The sequence below is a fragment of the Hydra vulgaris genome, chromosome 13 (genome assembly GCF_038396675.1).
Source record: "Hydra vulgaris chromosome 13, alternate assembly HydraT2T_AEP".
NCBI lineage: Eukaryota > Metazoa > Cnidaria > Hydrozoa > Anthoathecata > Hydridae > Hydra > Hydra vulgaris.
The window spans coordinates 56,229,870-56,251,239 of record NC_088932.1 but is presented as its reverse complement, the minus strand read 5'-3'; the positions used below and the strand labels follow the sequence as shown (position 1 = coordinate 56,251,239).

The window sequence follows — 21,370 nt, the reverse complement described above, 5'->3', positions numbered from 1 at the left end:
TTCATAAGATTTGCATCTATATTCGTTATATTAGCTGAGACATCGTATTGCTGAAAAAATCGCCTAGCTGCATTCCTTGATGTACCTGCCCCACCTTCTCTTGGTTGGTCTATGACAATACCCATCCTTTTTTAAAATTCAGCTTGAACTTGAACCTCTCTTAGTTTAGCAATACGTTTTTCTCCTTCAGTCCTAGCCTGCCACTTCATAATTGGCATCTTGTAAGAAATATGGAGCATACATTCTATAATCCTTATCCTTGCATACAAAGTTGAAACACATGCCTAATATTGCCTTCTAAAGTTTTTTTTTAAACTACTAAAGATAGATTGTTCGTTTCGGTTGGAGATGCACCACACACTGAACAGCATTGGTAAGCTATTGAAATAATAGTTTGTAATGGTTCCTCTGCAGAGTAGTCAATGACCTTAACGTTTTCAGGTAAGCATTTAATTTAAGCTTATTTTACAATATTATATGATGGGTATATAGAGTTAAATTGAAGAGTATTATTTCTTTAATGCTTATAAGTTTCTTTGGATAAATTAGCATCGAAGACGAACGCTAAGGACAAGTTTAACAACTTTTGTTTCTATAAATCTTTTATCTTTTTTCAAACATTTACTCGCTGCATATAAAAGTTCGTTAAAATTGTATTTATCCAAAAGGTCGTAAACTATGCAATTTTTCGATCGCACAGACGCATCTTCAAACAAAACTGAAAGGCGTCCACCTTAAATTATAACAATAATTTAACAATAATTTAATTTTCATCAAAACAATAGAAATAAATTGTATAAGTTATAATAAATTTTATTCATAGTTAAAGTAAAAATACCACAGGTTTTCGTTTCAATTTTTTGTTTTTTCCAGTCAAATATAATTACGTCAACCAAATTTTGTTTCTTTTTTCAAATACTGCACTCGTTCTATTTGATTTTTTCCACTTTTTTTTGGCTCAATAAATGAATTTCAAAATAATTGACAAACTATTATTAGATTCTTCAAAATTGCTTTCGGAAACAAAACTTAAAATTTTCGCATTTATATCATCATTTTACAGCAAATTATTTTCCATTATATAATTCATAAAACATCTTCTATCCATTTTCAAATGACCGTCTATCAATTTATTAGTATTTAGTCTTTTCGTTAAAAAGTAAGTTAAAATATTTTGTAATATTTAAATAGTTTGTTTTGTCTAGTTAAAGCTTTTTAAGGTTTTTATTACGACTCATAACTAAGTAACTCACTGCCTTTCCTTTTTTTCTTATTTGTTGTTGTCGCGTTTTTTATCGAATACGTATAATTTTATTGTTTTTGGAAATTTTAAAATAAATAATTTTTTTTTTCCAATTTCTTTATTATACCCCAGCTTTTTCTATAATATTTTTGTGCAGATATAATATTTTGCATATGACATGAGATTGTGCAAATATTTTGGGCAGTAATAGTTTTTTTTTATTTGTTTTTTTAATTTTTTCAAAGAATTTTTTGTATTTTTTATATTTACTTTTATTACTTAATACTTATTATTTTTTTAAATTATCGTAGAGCTTCTATTTTAAAGATTTTTAAAGGCCATTTGTCATCCAGGGGTTACACAGGTTTTTGGAACAAATTGTTTTCTTGGTTTTTGGAAAAGCTTTTTCGTATTATTTAAAAAATAAGCGTTATTACATTACAAAGTTATAATAAGATAGTAACATTCTCTAGAAAGAAACGAATGGCTTATGTGTGTGTGTGTGTGTGTGTGTGTGTGTGTGTGTGTGTGTGTGTGTGTGTGTGTGTGTGTGTGTGTGTGTGTGTGTGTGTGTGTGTGTGTGTGTGTGTTAAAAATATATAAAATATAAAAAACTCATAATAAAAATAAAAAGATAAAACTTTAAAAATAAAACATAAAAAAAAATATATAAATTCATTTAGTCTAAATCAAATAATCTCATTTTCACCATCCTATAAATTTATATGGCTGTAAAGTTTGTGGCATTGTTATAAAACCATGAAGCTTGTAATAATAATAAATAAAAAATCATTGAACTGTTTTTTATGCCATCGCCCCCATTTAGTTATTCTCTATAACTAATTTTTATTTAATTTTTTTCTTTTAATGTATATATGTCTATTTCCTTCTAAATTATTATGCTTAAAAAATTTTGACACATAACAAAACTCTCCTAGGACTTATACTTCTTCAACTCTTCTTTCCAAGTCATTAACATCTCTTTTTTCTTTTCTTCTTTTTATCTGTTATATTATTTTGTTATTGATATTATATGTTTTTTATATATTTTTTTACATTATTATTAATGATAATCACTATTTACTGCAAATGTTTCATTTTGAATATAGTATTAAAAATATATGTAGATTATTCTGTTTTATAGTACGGTATTAAATATTATTACTAATTTTTTTGATTATTATCGCTATTACTATTATTTTATTACCATTATTATTATTGTTACTATTATTATTATTATTATTATTATTATTATTATTATTATTATTATTATTATTATTATTATTATTATTATTATTATTATTATTATTATTATTATTATTATTATTATACATATTATTATTATTTCAATGATCTTAAAATGCCAGCGCGCACTGTGAACTTGCTTTTAAAGAATTGTATTAAAAATGAATATCGCGCGTGATATTAATTCACGCTTGACAAACTTTTTTTAAATAAACTGCCAGTGCGTTCTCTAAAAATTTACCGATCGTATTTTATTTAAACCACTAGATTTTTTTTAGTTCGAAACAATTGTGTTTTAAACCAATCAAAAGATAAAATATACATTTTAATTCATTTTTGAGCCGAAAGCCAGCTGTTTGATTTAGTTACGTAAATGCGGTAGGAAAGTGAGGAACATGTTTTAAAGTAAGAATAACAACTTTTTATTAAGTTTTATAACAACAACAATTTTTGATAATTTTTTTTTAAGCGAATATTGTTTGATTGAAAAATTTAATCTGATTATTATAGATTTTTTGCGCTTTATTGAACTGGGAAGCTTCTATTTTCAAAGAAAAAATTAAATACAATAAACAACAAATAACAACAAAAAGATATCAATAAATAAAATAAATTAACTAATAAAGATAAGATGACAACGAACGAACAATTTCTAGAAAATACACTTGAAAAAGTGATCAACATATTAGCATCTCTAAAAGAAAACCGAGCTCGCACAAATGAAAATCTTTCAAAGGAATTTAATGACAGTTTTTTCCCTACTCCTCCAAGAAGTACGTCATCTTCTCCTGCCGAGAAAATGTTAAATAATGATATTAAAAGAATAGATACAGGGGGAAGTAATAGTTTCTCGTCAAGCGATCCGTTATTTACGCTTTCTTCAAAATCTGAAAAAGACATTACGTTTGCTAGTGAAACAAATATTGCTGTTAAGAAAAATAAAGACACTCAAAATGATATAAAGAAAACCCATAAATGTAGCTATGAAAACTGTTCTAAAAGTTATGGCAAAAGTTCTCACTTAAAGGCGCACATAAGAATTCACACTGGGGAAAAACCATTTGTTTGCTCATGGAAAACAGGAAATATTGCTTGCGGAAAACGATTTGCTCGTTCTGATGAACTTTCAAGACATCATCGTGTACATACAGGTGAAAAAAATTATGTTTGTTCTGTCTGCTCAAAACGTTTTATGAGAAGTGACCATTTATCAAAACATGAGCGTCGACATGCTGATTTCAATTCTTCTACTAATATAAGTACTGCCCCTCAACAAATAGAAAATGTTTTTTCCTCATTTGTTTTGGACAATATGATGAAAACTAATGAGTTTAAATATAACGATATTTTTACGCCAAAACAAGTTATTTCTTGTCAAAGGAGTGAAACGAAATTTTAAAAAGTTAAAAACGAAATTTAAAAACAGGAGAAGTATTGTACAAAAAAAAACACATTTAAAGTTTCAGCAGTTTTATTTTTCTAAACAATAAACAGTTTAACGGATTTATCTGCTTTTGCGAAGAAATTTTTAATACTTAATTTCTTAATATGAAAATATTTTATATTATAATAATCGTTTTATAATTGTTTATGCGACATCACATATACATACATACATACATACATACATACATACATACATACATACATACATACATACATACATACATACATACATACATACATACATACATTCATACATACGTAAATAATATAATGAATAATACATAAATATATACATACATACATGCATATAAAAGAAACGTATTTTTTCTTTCGAATAATACATGTATTATGCAGGTTCTATTTAAAAAGTTTGTTTTACGTAAAAGTATATATTATATATATATATATATATATATATATATATATATATATATATATATATATATATATATATATATATATATATATATATATATATATATACATATACGTTTACATAAAACAAACTTTTTGAATAGAGCATGCATATTTCATGTATTATTCGAAAGAAAAATACGTTTCTTTTAACTTGCTTTTTGAAGAAGCTGCATTGCTGATCAGAACTAATTTGATTTAAATAATTTATATAAAAGTAATTTAAGCTATTTATCTTTTATATTTTTCATCTGATGTATGATTTTGTGTCCTAATTCTGGTCCCACTTAAAGATGTTTAGAAAGACCTCCTCCAGCTTCTTCCATTTATAGAAGATTTTATTTTAAATAAAAAACTAATATTAAGTGGAGAGAATTAACAAAATCGAATTAATTCGTTCTTTAAACTTTTCGTTTTCTCTAAAGATTCTTGTATCTGTTCAATTTACTTCACTGTTAGAATAAGGGAGAGTGGGGAGAAGTAGGACACGTAGTTTTTTTCTTAGAGTAATTGCAATGTCTTTTTTATTTGATGTATAGACTAAACCAAACAAGTTTTTACGAATAAGCCTCCCTTTTAGGCACCAATTCAATCCCCTTAGGTTTCCAGCCAATTACAAGTATATAAATTTTTGCTTTTAGAGAAACCGTGCCATTGGGGTAAAGTGATACATGTGTGAGTAGAGGTGGGACAAATAAATTTAAAACAATTATAATACAAATTATTAAATTGAAACTGATAAAAACACAAAATTACCTAATCGACATAAAAATGTTCAAGAGCTTTCTCCAATCGAAATAATCAAATGGCGACGGGAAAAAGCGGGGCAAAAAATATTTCTCTTTTCTGTCCCACTTTACCCTAATGTAAACACTTTTTTCAAGATTTTCAAAACTAAGGCTACTAGCGCACGCAGGGAAACAAAATTTCTGCAAAATAAAGGGGAAAAATTAATTGTTTACATTAAACAACAGTATTTAGGCACCACTCCTGATTATAAATTTCAGGCTGACCCACTTCTTCCCAATCTCCCCTACCAATTAAGTGTAATCCATATCATACATAGGCTGAGTATTAATTATATTTCCAACTAGCAAAGATGAGAAAAACTCATAAAAGTAAAAGTAAAATGGCGTTTAAGAACCAATAAAATTAATGTTGTGATAACTAGAGGCATTAGTTTAATTCCTCGAATAAACCTAACATATAATTACAATACAATAATTAAAAAACTAACATTTTACTGGAGATAAGACAACGTCATCATATTAATAAAAACTACTTCATCCGAACGCTTAAATAACGACCAAAACTCCTAAATTTACTTTTTTATCATTAAAATCTGGAAGTAGGTCATAGCTTAGACTATACAAAAATTGTTTTAATACTAAAAAAATAAGTAATAAAAAAAAAAAAACAGTCTTGTAGAGAACCCAAGGCAAACACGTCGCACTGCGACCTCCCCCTTCCATGCCAACATCAACTAATTAAAATCTATTTCACAAAGTTATGCCGCCGTTTCTTTTAATTTGTATTTACACTCAATAGGTCTATGTATAACCTTTTATTAATGTAAATTCGTAAAAAGTTTCATATTAATAGGAGAACTAGCCTAACTAGTCTTACTTGTAATATAGAAAGGAACTACGTTCCTAAGTTTCTTGTAGTATAGACGTCCCGCTTTTATCAGGACTTAATTTGTTTTTTAATTTAAAATTTTGATGCATAAGGAAGCGATATACATCTTGCAACTTGTCTTGAAATGGATTTCAGTTCACCGCTCATCTCAACTGCATTTAGTCTCCGCGTTGCAAAGCTTTGTCATAATTATATTTCTCAAAACCTTCTTTTTAATTATACTTAAAAAACTGTGAACATCATTGAGAAACCAATTGTTTGTATTTGAGTGAGCTTTTCTTCAACGGTTTTATTGTTGCGCTGAGAACAGCAAAAAAATGTTTTTTGTTTTTTGTTGTTTTTGTAAACCTCTGCAAACGTAAACCACAAAACAAATATAATCTTCGAAATATAAAAACCTATTTGTGAAAATAAATTTGTTCAATTATGTATATCTTATAGTGGACCTTTTCTTTGGAATAAAATAGAACAACCCTAATTTTGTTTTTACATCTCAATTGATCTATTCCTTTTTGAAACAATCTTTAAAAGAAATTATTTTTTCAAAAAAATATTTGCTTGATTTTTTTTTTATTTTTTAAATTTTTTTTAGATGTTATGCAACGTGTTGTTATGCTTTATTGAGAGTTTTGTTTTTGAAGTTTGTACAGTATTTAAATTATGATATATTTAAAGGTTATATGCTTTAGGTATATATTTATTTTATAAGTTATATAAATGTTCTTCTTGTAGAAGAAAATAGTGTTTTAATATTGTTAAGGACTTCGTGATACGATCTTCTTGAAATCCTACCCGTATTATAAATCATATTGTTAATGATATTTTACGGCAAATAAAATAAATAAATATCGGAAACAGCAATCAGCAGTCTAAATCAACTTAAATAGGTTTATAGAAAAAAGATTGCAAATCATAATTATAGTACCAAGATTTTGTTTATCAAAGATTTTATTTTGATGTAACTGATTTAACTCGAGATAATTCAATATAATTAATATAAGCAAAGTTACACACACACACACACACACACACATACACACACACACACACACACACACACACACACACACACACACACACACATACACACACACACACACACACACGATTTCTTTTAGGAAAAAACTTCAATCTTTAAAATTTATTCTAAATTTACTACCTAAAATAATTAAACTGAAAAAAATCATCACTACTCACATATTTTTGTGAGATTTGTTTCATATTTTCTTCTTATAAAAATGAAAAATAACTAACTAAAAAAAATTATATTTATCTTATTAGCGGGTGATAACTAAAAATGAGAATAATTCTAACCCTCAGATATCAAACCGCAAAAGTCAAAAAAAGAAAAGTACTCCTATGTGAAACTATACTCTCTCTCTCTCTGTTTACAAACTTATCATATGTTTTGTTTGCATCAGCAAATTCAGTTGCATTTAAAATGCCGTCAAAACAAGATGTTCTACGGGAGCGCATTGTACAGTTCTATCAAATGCACAAAAATCTAGGAAAAAAGTTTACTGTGAATCATTTTAAAACCGAAAATGTTCCAGTTTCAACTATTTATCGTATTTTGGCATCCTTAACAACCAATCGTAGAAGTGGTAGTGGAAGACCAGCTAAAATAATGAACAAAAAAGGACTTCGTTTGCTTTACGGTGCTTTCAACAACAATGATCCATTAAGTCAACGAGATGCTGCAGAAAAGTTCAAGTGTTCGCAGCCTTATATCTGCAAATCGTTGAAAAAACAAGAAATAGTCTACCGAAAAAAAAAAGGAGCACCGGAATACACTGAGCAACAAATATCAACCGTGAAATCTCAATGCAGCTGGATGATCCAAAATTACTCTGGAAAATGTATTGTTTTGGATGACGAAAGTTACTTCTCCTTCTTCAAAACGCAAGTTCCAGGAAATGATCAATAAAAAGATAAAAGTTCAACAACACCTACAAAAGTAAAATATAACCACAAGTTTGAGCAGAAAGTAATGCTGCACATTGCCTTTTCTGAGAGGGGAATTTCCAAGCCATTGTTTAATTTGATTGGCTATTAATCAAGAAGTATACCAAAATCAATATTTGAAAAAAACATTGATTCTATTTCTTCAAAAATATCATTTCGATGGCAATTACTTGATTTGGCCGGATAAAGCATCACCGCATTATGCCAAAAAAACACAAATCTTCTTGGAAAGTCAAAACATCACATATGCACCGAAAAACTGCAATCCGACAAACTTGCCTCAGTGTCGCCCAATTAAAAATTTCTTTGGATATTTAAGTTCGCTAGTATACAAAATCAACTGGAGAGCTAAGAACTGCAAACAATTGATTACCCGAATCAAAAGATGCATTCGACAAATCAATGTAAATGCTGTACAATGCTCCTGTTCCAACATCATGACAAAACTACGTCGAACTGCTGACGATGGACCATGTTCGAATGTTCATTAATTTTTTCTTAAAGATAAAGGATATACCTTCAATTAAAATAAATATAATTTTAATTTTCTAAACATTTTTTTTAATTATAGCCCAATATGAAAATTCTCATTTTTTAGTTATCACCCGTTATACGATTTATACTATTTGTAATATATTGCGTTTTACTATATAATTTTCAACTTGTAAATTTTTAACTTGTTAAATAAACTGAAGGCGACAATATACGTCTTCTTCTTGCTCCGGCCCTTAATTATATATGTACTATCTTTCTTATTGTAAACTTTATTAAACGGTAAAGAAAATTAAATTGCCGTATAGAATTTGAAATGAACTGAGTTTTAAATAAGATTTTAGAACAACAAAATTATTAGTTAAAAATTTTGAAGGGGAAAATTTATTATTCGGTGAAGTAATAGTAAAATCTATTAGGAGATAAACCATGTTTTGGCTTAAACATTAACCATGTTTAACCATGTTAAACCATGTTTTGGCTTAAACATTAACCATGTTTAACCATGTTTAACCATGTTAAACCATGTTTTGGCTAAACATTAGAAGCATAACTTGGTATATGTTAAGTTTATAAAAATTGAGTGTATTAAGTTCTATTAAAAGAGATTCACTATTAATAGTTCTGTAAACACCAAATATAATCCTTTATGTATTTTTTTGCTTGCTGTATATATTTTTTTAAACTTCTCATAATTGGTACTTCCCCATGCAATATTGCAGTAGGAAAGATAACTATAAATAAACGAAAGATATATAATTTTTAAAGACTCAATATTAAGAAATGGTTCAACTTTATACGACATTGAGATATTTTTGGAGATTTTGTTTATAATAGATTTAATATGATATTTCCATGATATATTTTCATCTATAATCATTCCTAGCAAGTTAACAGTTGACTATTTTGATAACTGTTTTATTCAAAAAGGGATTGGGTAATTTTAAAGAAAGGTTATCTTCCTTACCAGATTTATGGAACAAGATAAAATTAGTTTTCCCAACATTTAATGAAAGTTTTTTATTTGAAATCCAGTCATTTATTTTTAAAAATTCTTTGTTAGACATTCTAAACAAATCTTTTATATTACCCTTTGAGTAAAAAATATTCAAATAAAATAACAATATATATATATATATATATATATATATATATATATATATATATATATATATATATATATATATATATATATATATATATATATATATATATATATATATATATATATATATATATATATAATATATATATATATATATATATATATATATATATATATATATAAATGTATATTTATATTTATATATATGCATAGGCGGCATAGATTCAATGCATTTGTTTTGACAAAAGCATAGACGTTTTGACGGTTCACACTTGAACGAATCCGATATTATTATTTGCAAAATATTTTTTTGTTTGCTTTGTTTTGTTTCGTTTGTTTGTTTCGCCGTTTAATAACTTTTACAATTTAAAAGTTTATACATAAAAACACTGGCGGGGCAAGTAGAACACATTATTTTGTCTTGACATCGAGCCCCAATCGTACGTATTTACAATAACCATATAATATATTTATACTTTACAAACTATTTATTAAAAATTGTTAATGTAAAAATAAATAACAATTAGTTTAAGAAATACTTCAAGAACAATATTAATGTTGAGAGTAATAATCAAGTAAACAAGAAAAACTGAAAGAAAAGTCAAAAAGAAAAACAAAAACAAAAAAAATTAATTAAAGAGCACGTATTTACAAGAGCCACACTATATACGTATATTATACAAAGTATTTATTGAAAAATATGAAAATAAAATATATAAAAATTTGTAATAAAGTAATATTTAAATAAGGAACGAAAAATTAAAAATAAAAGAGTACTTAATTTACAAAAACGTAATATTTATGTGTATTTTAAAACCAATTTGAATAAAAGTAAAATAAATAACAATTCATTAATAGTTAAAAAAAAAGATTAGACCTTCAACAATAACATTTAAGATTAGAGGAAACACCATAAATGAAATAATGAAAAAAAAAAATTAATAAATTCTGAGACATATTTTATATAATTGAATTTTAGTTTAAAAGAAGCATTTAAAATTGGACATGGTAAAATCCATAAGTAATAACACCTGTTTCGATTCATTTTTAAACTGCTGTATACTAACTCTTTCGCATTTGCAATATTAGAAAACTTTTTCCACAAAAAAGGCCCACGATATTGAATTGAATATGTAATTTGTTTTGAATTATATTTTGGGACAATGTAGATATTATCTGAAAATTTTGTCGGGTATTTATGCACTTCTTTTTCAAAATAGGACTGAAATGAGCTAAAAAATAAAAAATTTTAAAGTTTACCAATAATTCTAGTAGACGCCCACGCTTCCCCACGCTTTATTTTTGTAATTGATTTGTAGCTTAGATGTATGTAAAATTGGTTTATTAAAAATCAGGTGTGGTTTACGTGTGGTTTCTAAAATTATTGATAAAAAAGTGTTGAAAGTCAGAAAACAGAAAACCGCTTTTTATCGTGGTTTCAGACTAGATCTGTTTTTAACAATAGTTTTGCGTAAGTTATTTTGTCTATTTTTTATTGAGAATTAATTTTGATGGACATACATTCTATTATTGGTATTATTATTGGTTGTTGTAGATGAAATTAAAATCCAAGTATACTCTTTGCGGTCATCTATATTTAAAAAATGTTGTACATGCCTGGATTCTATGTATGGAAAAATAAATGTTTTGTACAACATGTCTTTCCAAACATGGTTAGGTAAAAGTAAAGGAAAAAAACGACAAAAGAAAAAAAAAAAGATCTTGGTACAGAAACGTTTTCGTGAGCAGCTAGGGTTAACCGTCAACAAACCGAAACAAGAAAGCGGATATACCAATGATGGTAATACTGCTAGGAAATTTTTTTACAATGCAAGCTGCTCTTCTGAAATCACTGGAGTAAACAAAATTTGATTAAGCGACTTTGCAAAATTATACAAGCTCTCTCCTTAGGTGTTATGATAAATACTGAAAGTTTTGGTACATATGCTACAGAAACTGCCCACATTTATGTGAGTAATTATACCTTGAACTAAATGCTGTCTTCAGTACACAAAATTTTACTTCACGGAGAAAATATCATAAAACATTTTACAGTACTGCCTACCCAGCAAACTCGTCATGCTTGGCCTTTGCATGGCCCACCATCAGCGTCATTACTGGCCCACCATCGGCCGACAAGCATGGTCCAATCAAAGTCTTGCTTACCGTTTAAGGCATGGTCCACGCATGGCAGCCGTTTTTCGAACGGCGCACTATGCATCGCGCTGATAAAAAAAACGGAAATAGCCTTATAACTAGCGAACTGTTTAACATTTTGAAGTAATTTTTTTAACAAAGCATCAATTATGAGATATTGTTTGTTTATACATATATTTATAAAAAAAGTCCGGTCTTTTTTAAAACCGTTTTTTTTTGCGGTTTATTGTCATTCCGGTTTTTTTTGGCGGTTTGTCCGTACTTATTCGATTTTTGATTAAAAACACTAAAATAGGTTTTTAACAATATGTGGCTATGAAAATAACCTTTTTTTAAAACTTGCTTATCAATTACAGCTGCATGGTTTAATGATACTTTCTTGATTTCTTTTCTTAATACGAACCATTACTCTTTGACTTCCTAAAATTATTTAACAACAAACAATAAAATTTTATAAAGCTTCATTATTGTAATAAATAGTATAGTTTAAGATATAAACATTTATTATAGAAATCATCTATTATCAAATTCCAATTCTAATAATTATACATTAAAGAAAAAAACTGTATTCAGTGTAATAAATAGATATAATTGAGTTTTTTTTTTTTTTTTTTGCAAGCATAAAAAAAAAACATACTGTGTTGATTATGTGAAAAGGCCTCAGAAATATCAGATTGGCTACCACCAACATCTAAAATGTATCATTAATAGAACTAAACGGTAACATTAAATATCTAAATTTAAAGATACACATAGCTTTCTCCGATATTTATCTAAAGAACAGTTATCAGCTGAGTCTTCTTGCAGTATAGCTTTTATACCACTTGCATTTTGTTCTTCTTGCAGTATAGATACATGTCAGATGTCATAAATAAATAATTAGCTGTATCCCGAGTATTTTTGGCAAAAAAAAGTTAAACGTGCATGACCTACTCGTGCAGTTTTGTTGGCTTTGTTCCTGGCTTCAATGGCACACTCAGACAAAGAACCTAATGGATACTTAAAATATTTAATAAAAGAAACACCATGAACTATCATTCTATGCACTGTGACATTGGAATGGCTTTTAAAAACTGATCGTTAAAACAGTTTGATCATATTGGTATTCAAATTTAAAATTCTTCCAGTCACAGATGGTTTATTAAAAAATTTTCGTGCAACATTGCCAGTATTGGATGTACCACTTCCCTTCCCGACAAAAGATACCCTTATTTTTAATTGTGTTTTTAATAAGAGCTGGAATTTTTTTTTGTTTTCATTAAATTCTTGGCTGTTTTTTGCTGGAATTTAACTTCCTTGTTTCACTGCAGGAAGTTTGCAAACAGTATTGAAGACCCACTACATGCGGCATATCCACAAATGAAGACCGCAAACTCCAAGTTTTAATATATTCTTGTCTACAAGTTTATCTTTATTCCAAATAGTTTCCAAATTAAACTCCTTAGGACTTGCTTGACATTCATGACAGCACTGAAATGCTAAACTTTTTTTAAGCATTTTTGATACCACAGCATTAAGTGTTTTACCATCATTCATTGTTGTATAAATAGTTGACAAACTTGAAATTATAACAAAAGTATTTTCATGAAGTGTAAACTTAATATTCTCTAAAGATAAAATTTCATTTTGTAAATGTTCAAACTTCTCTTGAATAAAACAAGCAGTCTCTTTGGCAAAACAAAACAAAAGATGACGGGTTGCATCTGGACTATTTGGATTACAATTCTTCCATATTACCTTTTTCTGACTTCGAATCTCCAACAGTACAAACACTATGCTATACACAGTGGAATCATCCACACCTCTCTTTATAGTTGCTGCATTCTGAAACTCAGATTGGTCACTCTGACCATCACCTCTCACTTTGCAAATAACGTATATGTTATTATGTTCCTCCTGTGCTAAAACTGTAATAGAATTATCTTCATCCTCCAAAAGATGCTCAAACACTCTAGAAACTGAATGTTTGATCATATTGAAGAGACTACATTTTACTTCAGTTTCTGAATATTCCACATGCTCTGGATATGTCAATTTTTTGTATTCTTTTAACTTGGTTAAACCTAGAGGAACAAGATAATGATTTTGTGAAACAATTTTCTTAAATTCAGCCCATGTTCTGTCTGTAAGTCTCAAATTGCAAAAAGTATGCAATGATTAATTTGGACCATATAAAGTAGACCTGGGTGCAGTAAAGGGATTATATGCCAAATCTTTTTACAGCATGTTGAAGTTCTTCCAGTTCTTTTCCCTGAAGATTATCAGTTTTTTTACTTTTCATCCTATTCGTGAGTTCTGAAAAAGATTTTTTAGGTTTTGACGCACAAGGTGCAGTATATATACCTGCTTCAGGTGTTCCATTGTTACAGTATTTCTTCTAAAACATGTATAGAATGTGTGTACATATATGTATGTATATATATATATATATATATATATATATATATATATATATATATATATATATATATATGATGTATATATATATATATATATATATATATATATATATATATATATATATATATATATATATATATATATATATATATATGATATATATATATGATATAGATATATATATATATATATATATATATATATATATATATATATATATATATATATATATATATATATATATATATATATATATATATATATATATGATGCGGATCAACAATAGGAATTTCATACCGGATCGGTCGGGGCACGGATTAACAACGACCGCCTCTAGTGCTGTTGCCCAACAGGGCATTAGTAAAAATTGGGCTACTGTTGGGACAAGGAAAAAGAAAAGGAGGAATTGGGGGAAGAGAGCTCTTAAGCTGAAAGAGAGGAGGATGAGCAGAAAGGTGGAGGTTAAATTTGGTACATTGAATGTAGGCTCTATGACCGGTAAAGGGAGAGAGCTAGCTGATGCGACGGAGAGGAGGAAGTTAGACATACTGTGTGTACAGGAGACCAGGTGGAAGGGAAGCAAGGCCAGGAGCATTGGCGGTGGCTTCAAACTCTTCTACCATGGTGTCGACAGGAAGAGAAATGGAGTAGGGGTAATTCTGAAAGAGGAATTTAGTAAGAGTCTAGTGGAGGTAAAGAGAGTAAGTGACAGAGTGATATGTGTAAAGTTAGAGATTGATGGGGTGGTGATGAATGTCATCAGTGCTTATGCTCCTCAGGTAGGTTGTAATATGGAGGAGAAAGAAGAATTCTGGAGAGAGTTAGATGAAGTTGTTCTGCAGGCTCCTATAGAAGAGAGAATGATTCTTGGAGCAGATTTTAATGGACATGTTGGTGAAGGGAACAGTGGCGATGAGGAGGTGATGGGTAGGTATGGGGTTAAAGAAAGGAATACAGAAGAACAAGTGGTGGTAGATTTTGCTAAAAGGATAAAGATGGCTGTAGTTAACACTTGTTTTAAGAAAAAGGAAGAGCACAGGGTGACGTATAAGAGTGGGGGAAGAGGCACACAGGTCGACTATATCTTCTGTAGGAGAAGAAACCTGAAAGAGGTTAGTGATTGCAAGATGGTACCAGGAGAGAGTGAAGCTAAACAGATTAGAATAGTGATATGTATGATGATTTTGGAGGTGAAGAAGAAGAGAGTGAGAACAGAACCTAAGATCAGGTGGTGGAAGTTAAAGGATGAGGACTGTTGTGTAAAGTTCAGAGATGAGGTGAGACAGGCACTGGGTGGTGGTATCCTGGATACCTGGGATGAGACGTCAAATACAGTGAGGGATGTGACAAGGAAGATACTTGGTGTGACATCTGGACAGAAGAAGATAGACAAGGAGACATGGTCGTGGAATGAGGAAGTTCAGGAAAGTTTAAGAGGAAAGCGGTTGGCTAAAAAGAATTGGCATCTTCAAGTAGACAGAAGTACAAGGAGATGTGTGGCAAAAGCTAAAGAAAAGGCATATAGTAATCTGTTTGAGAAGTTGAACACTAAGGAAGGGGAAAAGGATTTGTTCAGATTGGCCAGACAGAGAAACCGTGGTGGGCAGGATGTGCAGCAGGTTAGGATTATTAAGGATAAAGATGGAAATGTGTTGTCTAGTGAGGAGAGTGTCTTGGGAAGGTATTTTGAGGAACTGATGAATCAAGAGAATGATAGGGAAAGAAGGTTAGAAGAGACAGAGGTTGTGAATCAGGAGGTTCCCCAGGTGAGCAAGGAGGAAGTAAAGGCTGCAATTCGGAGAATGAAGTGTGGTAAGGCAGTTGGACCGGACGATATTCCAGTGGAGGTAAACTTGGAAAGATAGAGGCATGCTTTGGAAAGCAGGGGAATGAAGTGAGCAGAAGTAAAACAGAGTTCATGTGTGTGAATGAGAGGGCAGACAGTGGACAGGTCCAGTTACAAGGAGTTGATTTGATAAAGGTCGACGAGTTTACCTACTTAGGGTCGAGAGTACAGAGTAATGGAGGAAGTGAAAGAGAGGTAAAAAGGAGAGTGCAAGCAGGGTGGTGTGGATGGCACAAAGTGTCGGGTGTGATCTGTGATAGAAGGGTGTCGGCTAGAATGAAGGGTAAGATCTATAGGACAGTAGTGAGACCTGCTATGTTGTATTGACTGGAGACAGTGGCACTGACAAAGAGACAAGTGAGGGAGATGGAAGTGTCTAAGATGAAGATGTTAAGATTCTCATTTGGAGTGACGAAGAAGGATAGGATCAGAAATGAGTTTATTTGAGGATTAGCACATGTAGCATATTTTGGAGATAAAGTTAGAGAATCGAGATTGAGATGGTTTGGACATGTACAGAGGAGACAGGAGAGCTATATTGGCAGGAAGGTTTTGGGGATGAAACTTCCAGGTAAGAGGAAGAGAGGTAGATCTAAGAGGAGGTTTATAGATGCAGTGGTGGAGGATAAGAGAGTCACTGGTGTGTCTGTGGAGGACACTCACGACAAGGCTAGATGGAGAAGTTTGATCTGCTGTGGCGACCCCTAAACGGGAAGTGCCGAAAGAAAAAGAAGAAGTAGAAATATATATATATATATATATATATATATATATATATATATATATATATATATATATATATAGCATAGAAAAAGATAATAATAATAATAATATATATATATATATATATATATATATATATATATATATATATAGCATAGAAAAAGATAATAATAATAATATATATATATATATATATATATATATATATATATATATATATATATATATATATATATATATATATATATATATATAACATTTTACTTTAAAAGTAATAAAAAACTTACGAGACTTATAATTTGTATTTTATTTTTTTTATCCAGAAAATCTTTGTATTTAGTGAAGAACAAACTGCTTTTTTTCCCACATTTGTTAAAGTTTTTTATCAACTCAAAAGCCAGTCTTCGAAAGGTTGTGAAACTAACCATACAGCCAGCATTATTTAGTGCAATAAACTTAGATTGCAAAAATTTGGCACAGGCTTTAAAATTTTTTCTTAAGAGTACATGCCTTGGGGGAAATGCATGTGTTAAAAGTTGACGAAGAATGAATGTAGCCATTGTGATAATTTATAAAATCCATCGCAAGGTAAAACTGTATGTTATTGAACTACGGAATTTTTAATTACTTCACAGAATTTAGTCGGTTTTTAAATAAAACTCACATTAGTAAAAATGATTTTAAAGCATAAGGTCACAGAGGTCGCCTGACTATTTTTGCATGGCAGTAAAGTCAATTCGTAGTAGCTATATTTTATTCAAAAAAAACGAGGCGACCTCTGTGACCACATGCTCAAATCAATCAATGATTAAGAAATCAAAAAATCAGCAAAAAAATGCTATGCAAAAACCTTTTTTTTTCTATTTCTAGTTTTACATTCAATTAAATATATGATTGTTTTAATTTCGCATAAAAATAATATAAAAATTTAACACTTATCATATACCTTGAAAGGATTTTAACAAAAATGCGAGTTTTTTAAAACCTTGAAAAAACCTCTAAAATATCAAAAGTTTAAAAAAAAAAACTGCTTTTTTTTTATAGAATTAAAAACTGAATGCAAAAAAAAAACTTAAAAAGTTTAAATATGAAAAATCACTAAAAAATATGAACAAAATCCTATTTTCGCTAAGCGACGCATAGTGCGGCGTTTAGCCGATGCTTTGTCATTGCTTTTTTTTATGCTACTTTTGGTTCATTTTGTTTGTTTTTAACATTTATTGCTATTTTTATAAATAACCAATACTTTAATAAACGCGAGATTTTAACTCAGATTTTAACTTAAAGATTCTAAAGTAAAGTCAGAAAGAAAAAGGTGAGGCGGGGTGATGTTTGCATATATGGGTGATATAAAATGGAATGTGGGATATTTTAAACTACAAATATACAGTCATTTTAGCAATACGTTTTATATTACCAAATATTTTTATTTCAATAAAATTGCCTTGCAATACAATACATATAAAAGTTTAAGGTTAGCGAACGGTTAAACTTCTAGCATCATTTTAATTCGATGCTTGCATGAACTAACGTTTGGTACTTTTCGATATCCGTATTTTTCTGCCTGTCAAGCTGATAGATTTAGCAATTACAACTAAGTCGCCCAAAAATAGCCAAAAGTGAAGAAATCGTAAAATAAGTACAAAATTGAAACCAAAACAGCTAAACGTAAAGTATTTGTAAAATAAACTATAAAAGTTAGTAATAAGATTAAGTAAGAAATTGATAGATTTATCTCTTCTAAATTAATTAAGTAATACATACTTTTATAAGGAATACAAAAAAAAAAAGAAAAAAAAAAAAAAAAAAAAAGAAGTATGAAAAATAAAAGAAAACAATAACAAAAAACTCATTAAGTACATATATATATACACTTGAGTTTTTTTGTTGTTGTTTTCGTTTATTTTATATATCAATTTCAATACCAATGAAATTTTTTGGGATGCAATATAAAAAGAATATCTTACGTTATTTATCTAATAAATCAGAACTCATTAACTCCATGATAACATTAGATAATCGTTTTGTTTTCGAAAAAACACATTCCAATTATCTTAAAACTATAAATAGGGGAACCTGTTGTACCTTTGACCACGTTGTACCTTTGGTCACTCTACTCTGTTGGCTTACTATTATTATTTAAAAAAAACGGGAAGTGTCATTTGAAATAGTAGTCCATGACAACTCTTCTTATCGTAAAACATTATACTTGGGATAGATGGTATTGATCCACAAGCAATTATAAGTTTTGACTCTTAAAAAGTAAATATTTGTGTTAATCTTATTCTGATTTTAAAACTGTGATAAATTGTTGTTTGATTCATCTACGACATTATAAACATTACCCAACATCTTTTTTTTGTTATGGAAAATTTTGGATGATTATGTCTGACCGTAAATGGGGATTAAGACAATAACTGTTAAAGAAACCCATCTCGTGTACCTTTGACCAGTCAAGGACTGTTGTACCTTTGACCAATAAAAACTGCTTCCTCGGTAATTTGCGGACATTAAGAGGGCAAGATTAAAAAATTTATAATCTACCTTATTAGGCGTCGTCTGTGCTTTATTGCTTTTTAATGCAAAATTGTTTCTAGTATTATGATGATGAAATAATTCCATTGAATTTTAATGCAATTCACTATTTATTCTTGAACCACTACTACACTTAGAATAATCAATTTTGTTAATTTAGTTAGTTGGACAGCTGAAGCAATATTATTGTCAAGTTCATTTTATTACCTAGTTTCTGCTCAGCTATAGGGAATTAAATGTATCGAAATAGTTAATTAATTTTGTTAATATATTTTAGTTTTAAAATGCTAAGGAGCAAGATTGGTGTTTTTCGCAAAAAGATTTCCAAAATGGATATGCTAAATGCAGTGAATTTTGTGCTTCAACAAAAAATGAGTTAAAGTGAAGCTGCAAGACATTGCAACATTAAAAAGTCAACTTTAATATATCAGTTGAAGCAGTTTAAAAAATCTGGTAGTTGCGAATGTTTATATTCACATACCAAACCAAAAAAAGTATTCTCAACTGAAGAAGAATTAATTTTGGTAAACTACTTGGCAGATGCTGCAAATATGCATTATGGACTTACATTAAAGCAGATAAGATCCTTTGCATATGAGTATGCTTTAGCAAATCATAAAAAAATTGAAACTTCATGGATGAAAAATAAATGTGCAGGTGAACAATGGCTGCGAGATTTTCGCAAAAGATATAATAACAAGCTATCTGTACGTAAACCACAACCTACAAGTCTTGGTAGATCTTCTGCATTCAATAGAGAAACTGTAAGAATTGTATATAAAAATTACAAAAATGTTTTAGAACGTTATCATTTTGACCCATCAAATATTTGGAACTGTGATGAAACAGGAATTACCACAGTCCACGTACCACCAAAAATTCTAGCTCCAAAAGGTAAAAAACAAATAGGGAGCATAACTAGTGCTGAACGAGGCAACAATGTAACAATGATTGCAGCCATTAATGCTACTGGAAATAGCATCCCACCATTACTTGTATTTCCACGTGCTAAATTCAAAGACTACATGTTAAATAATTGTCCTCCTGGAAGTGTAGGAGCAGCTAATAAGTCTGGATGGTCAAATGAAGTCATTTTTGTGCAATTTCTTGAACATTTTATTAGTAATGTGCGACCGTCAATTAAAAAACCTGTTCTTTTATTAATGGATAATCATGAGAGTCATGTAAACATTTCTGTTATTGAGTTAGCAAAAAAATCAGGCATAGTTTTAATGACATTTCATCCTCACACAACCCATAAAATGCAACCTCTTGATCGTGGTGTTTTTGGACCATTTAAAACTTTTTATAACAATGCCATGAATAACTGGATGATATCACCAGGCAATGCTGGTAAACCAGTCACAATTTATGATATATCTTACCTTGTTGGTCAAGCTTATCCTCATGCTTTTGTACCAAATAATATTATAAACAGTTTTAAATGTACTGGATTTTATCCATTTAATGAAAATATTTTTACTGATATTGACTTTTTAGCTGCAAATGTTACTGATAGGCCAATAGTGAATACTGAAGCTTGCCTTTCTAATGAGATTATTGATGTTAAAACTGCTCCATCCAGTGTACCATCAACGTCATCTATTGTTTTAGGGGAAATCCCTACTGTGAGTTTACCATTAAGATCAATTGTTTCACCTGAGATAATACGACCTCATCCTAAAGCCAAATTAAGAAAAACAAATACTTCAAAAAGACGTAATAGAAAATCATGTATTTTAACTGATACCCCTGAAATTAAAGTTATTCTAGATTCAAAATCTAATAACCAACAATTTAAAAAGACCTCTTCAAGCAAAAGAAAAAAAATGGCAAAGCAGATTATTTTTAGTCAGTCTGACATATGTTTAAATGATGAAAGCTCTAATGAAATTGATTTTGGAGTAAATATACTTGATAATGAAAGTGAAATTGTTTCTGGAAATTTTTTTTATTGCCAAGTTGGCTGGAAAGAAATGCTCTAGATTTTATGTAGCAGAAGTTTTAGAAGTTGTTGGTATAGTTTACAAAATTAAGTATCTTAAGAAATCAGGAGACTTTTGTAACAAGTTTATAAGAGAAGATGACAATCTTTATGATTTGGAACTTAAGGATATTATTATGAAACTTCCACCACCAAGTATTGGTCATGGTTCATCTA

At 29.2% G+C, this 21,370-nt stretch overlaps 2 protein-coding genes across 2 annotated transcripts; both read left to right on the top strand.

Annotated features, from left to right (window-relative positions):
* The first annotated feature begins 2,741 nt into the window (after positions 1-2,741).
* On the top strand, positions 2,742-4,058 carry LOC100207116 (Krueppel-like factor 9). The gene is made up of 2 exons (XM_065814899.1): positions 2,742-2,893; positions 2,999-4,058. The coding sequence occupies exon 2, from the start codon at positions 3,120-3,122 to the stop codon at positions 3,885-3,887; it is 768 nt and encodes a 255-aa protein (XP_065670971.1). The 5' UTR covers positions 2,742-2,893; positions 2,999-3,119; the 3' UTR covers positions 3,888-4,058.
* A 10,316-nt stretch (positions 4,059-14,374) lies between these two features.
* On the top strand, positions 14,375-15,970 carry LOC136090032 (uncharacterized). Its single transcript, XM_065816136.1, has one exon. It carries the CDS (start codon positions 14,375-14,377, stop codon positions 15,968-15,970), a length of 1,596 nt encoding a protein of 531 aa, XP_065672208.1.
* Positions 15,971-21,370: the final 5,400 nt, after the last annotated feature.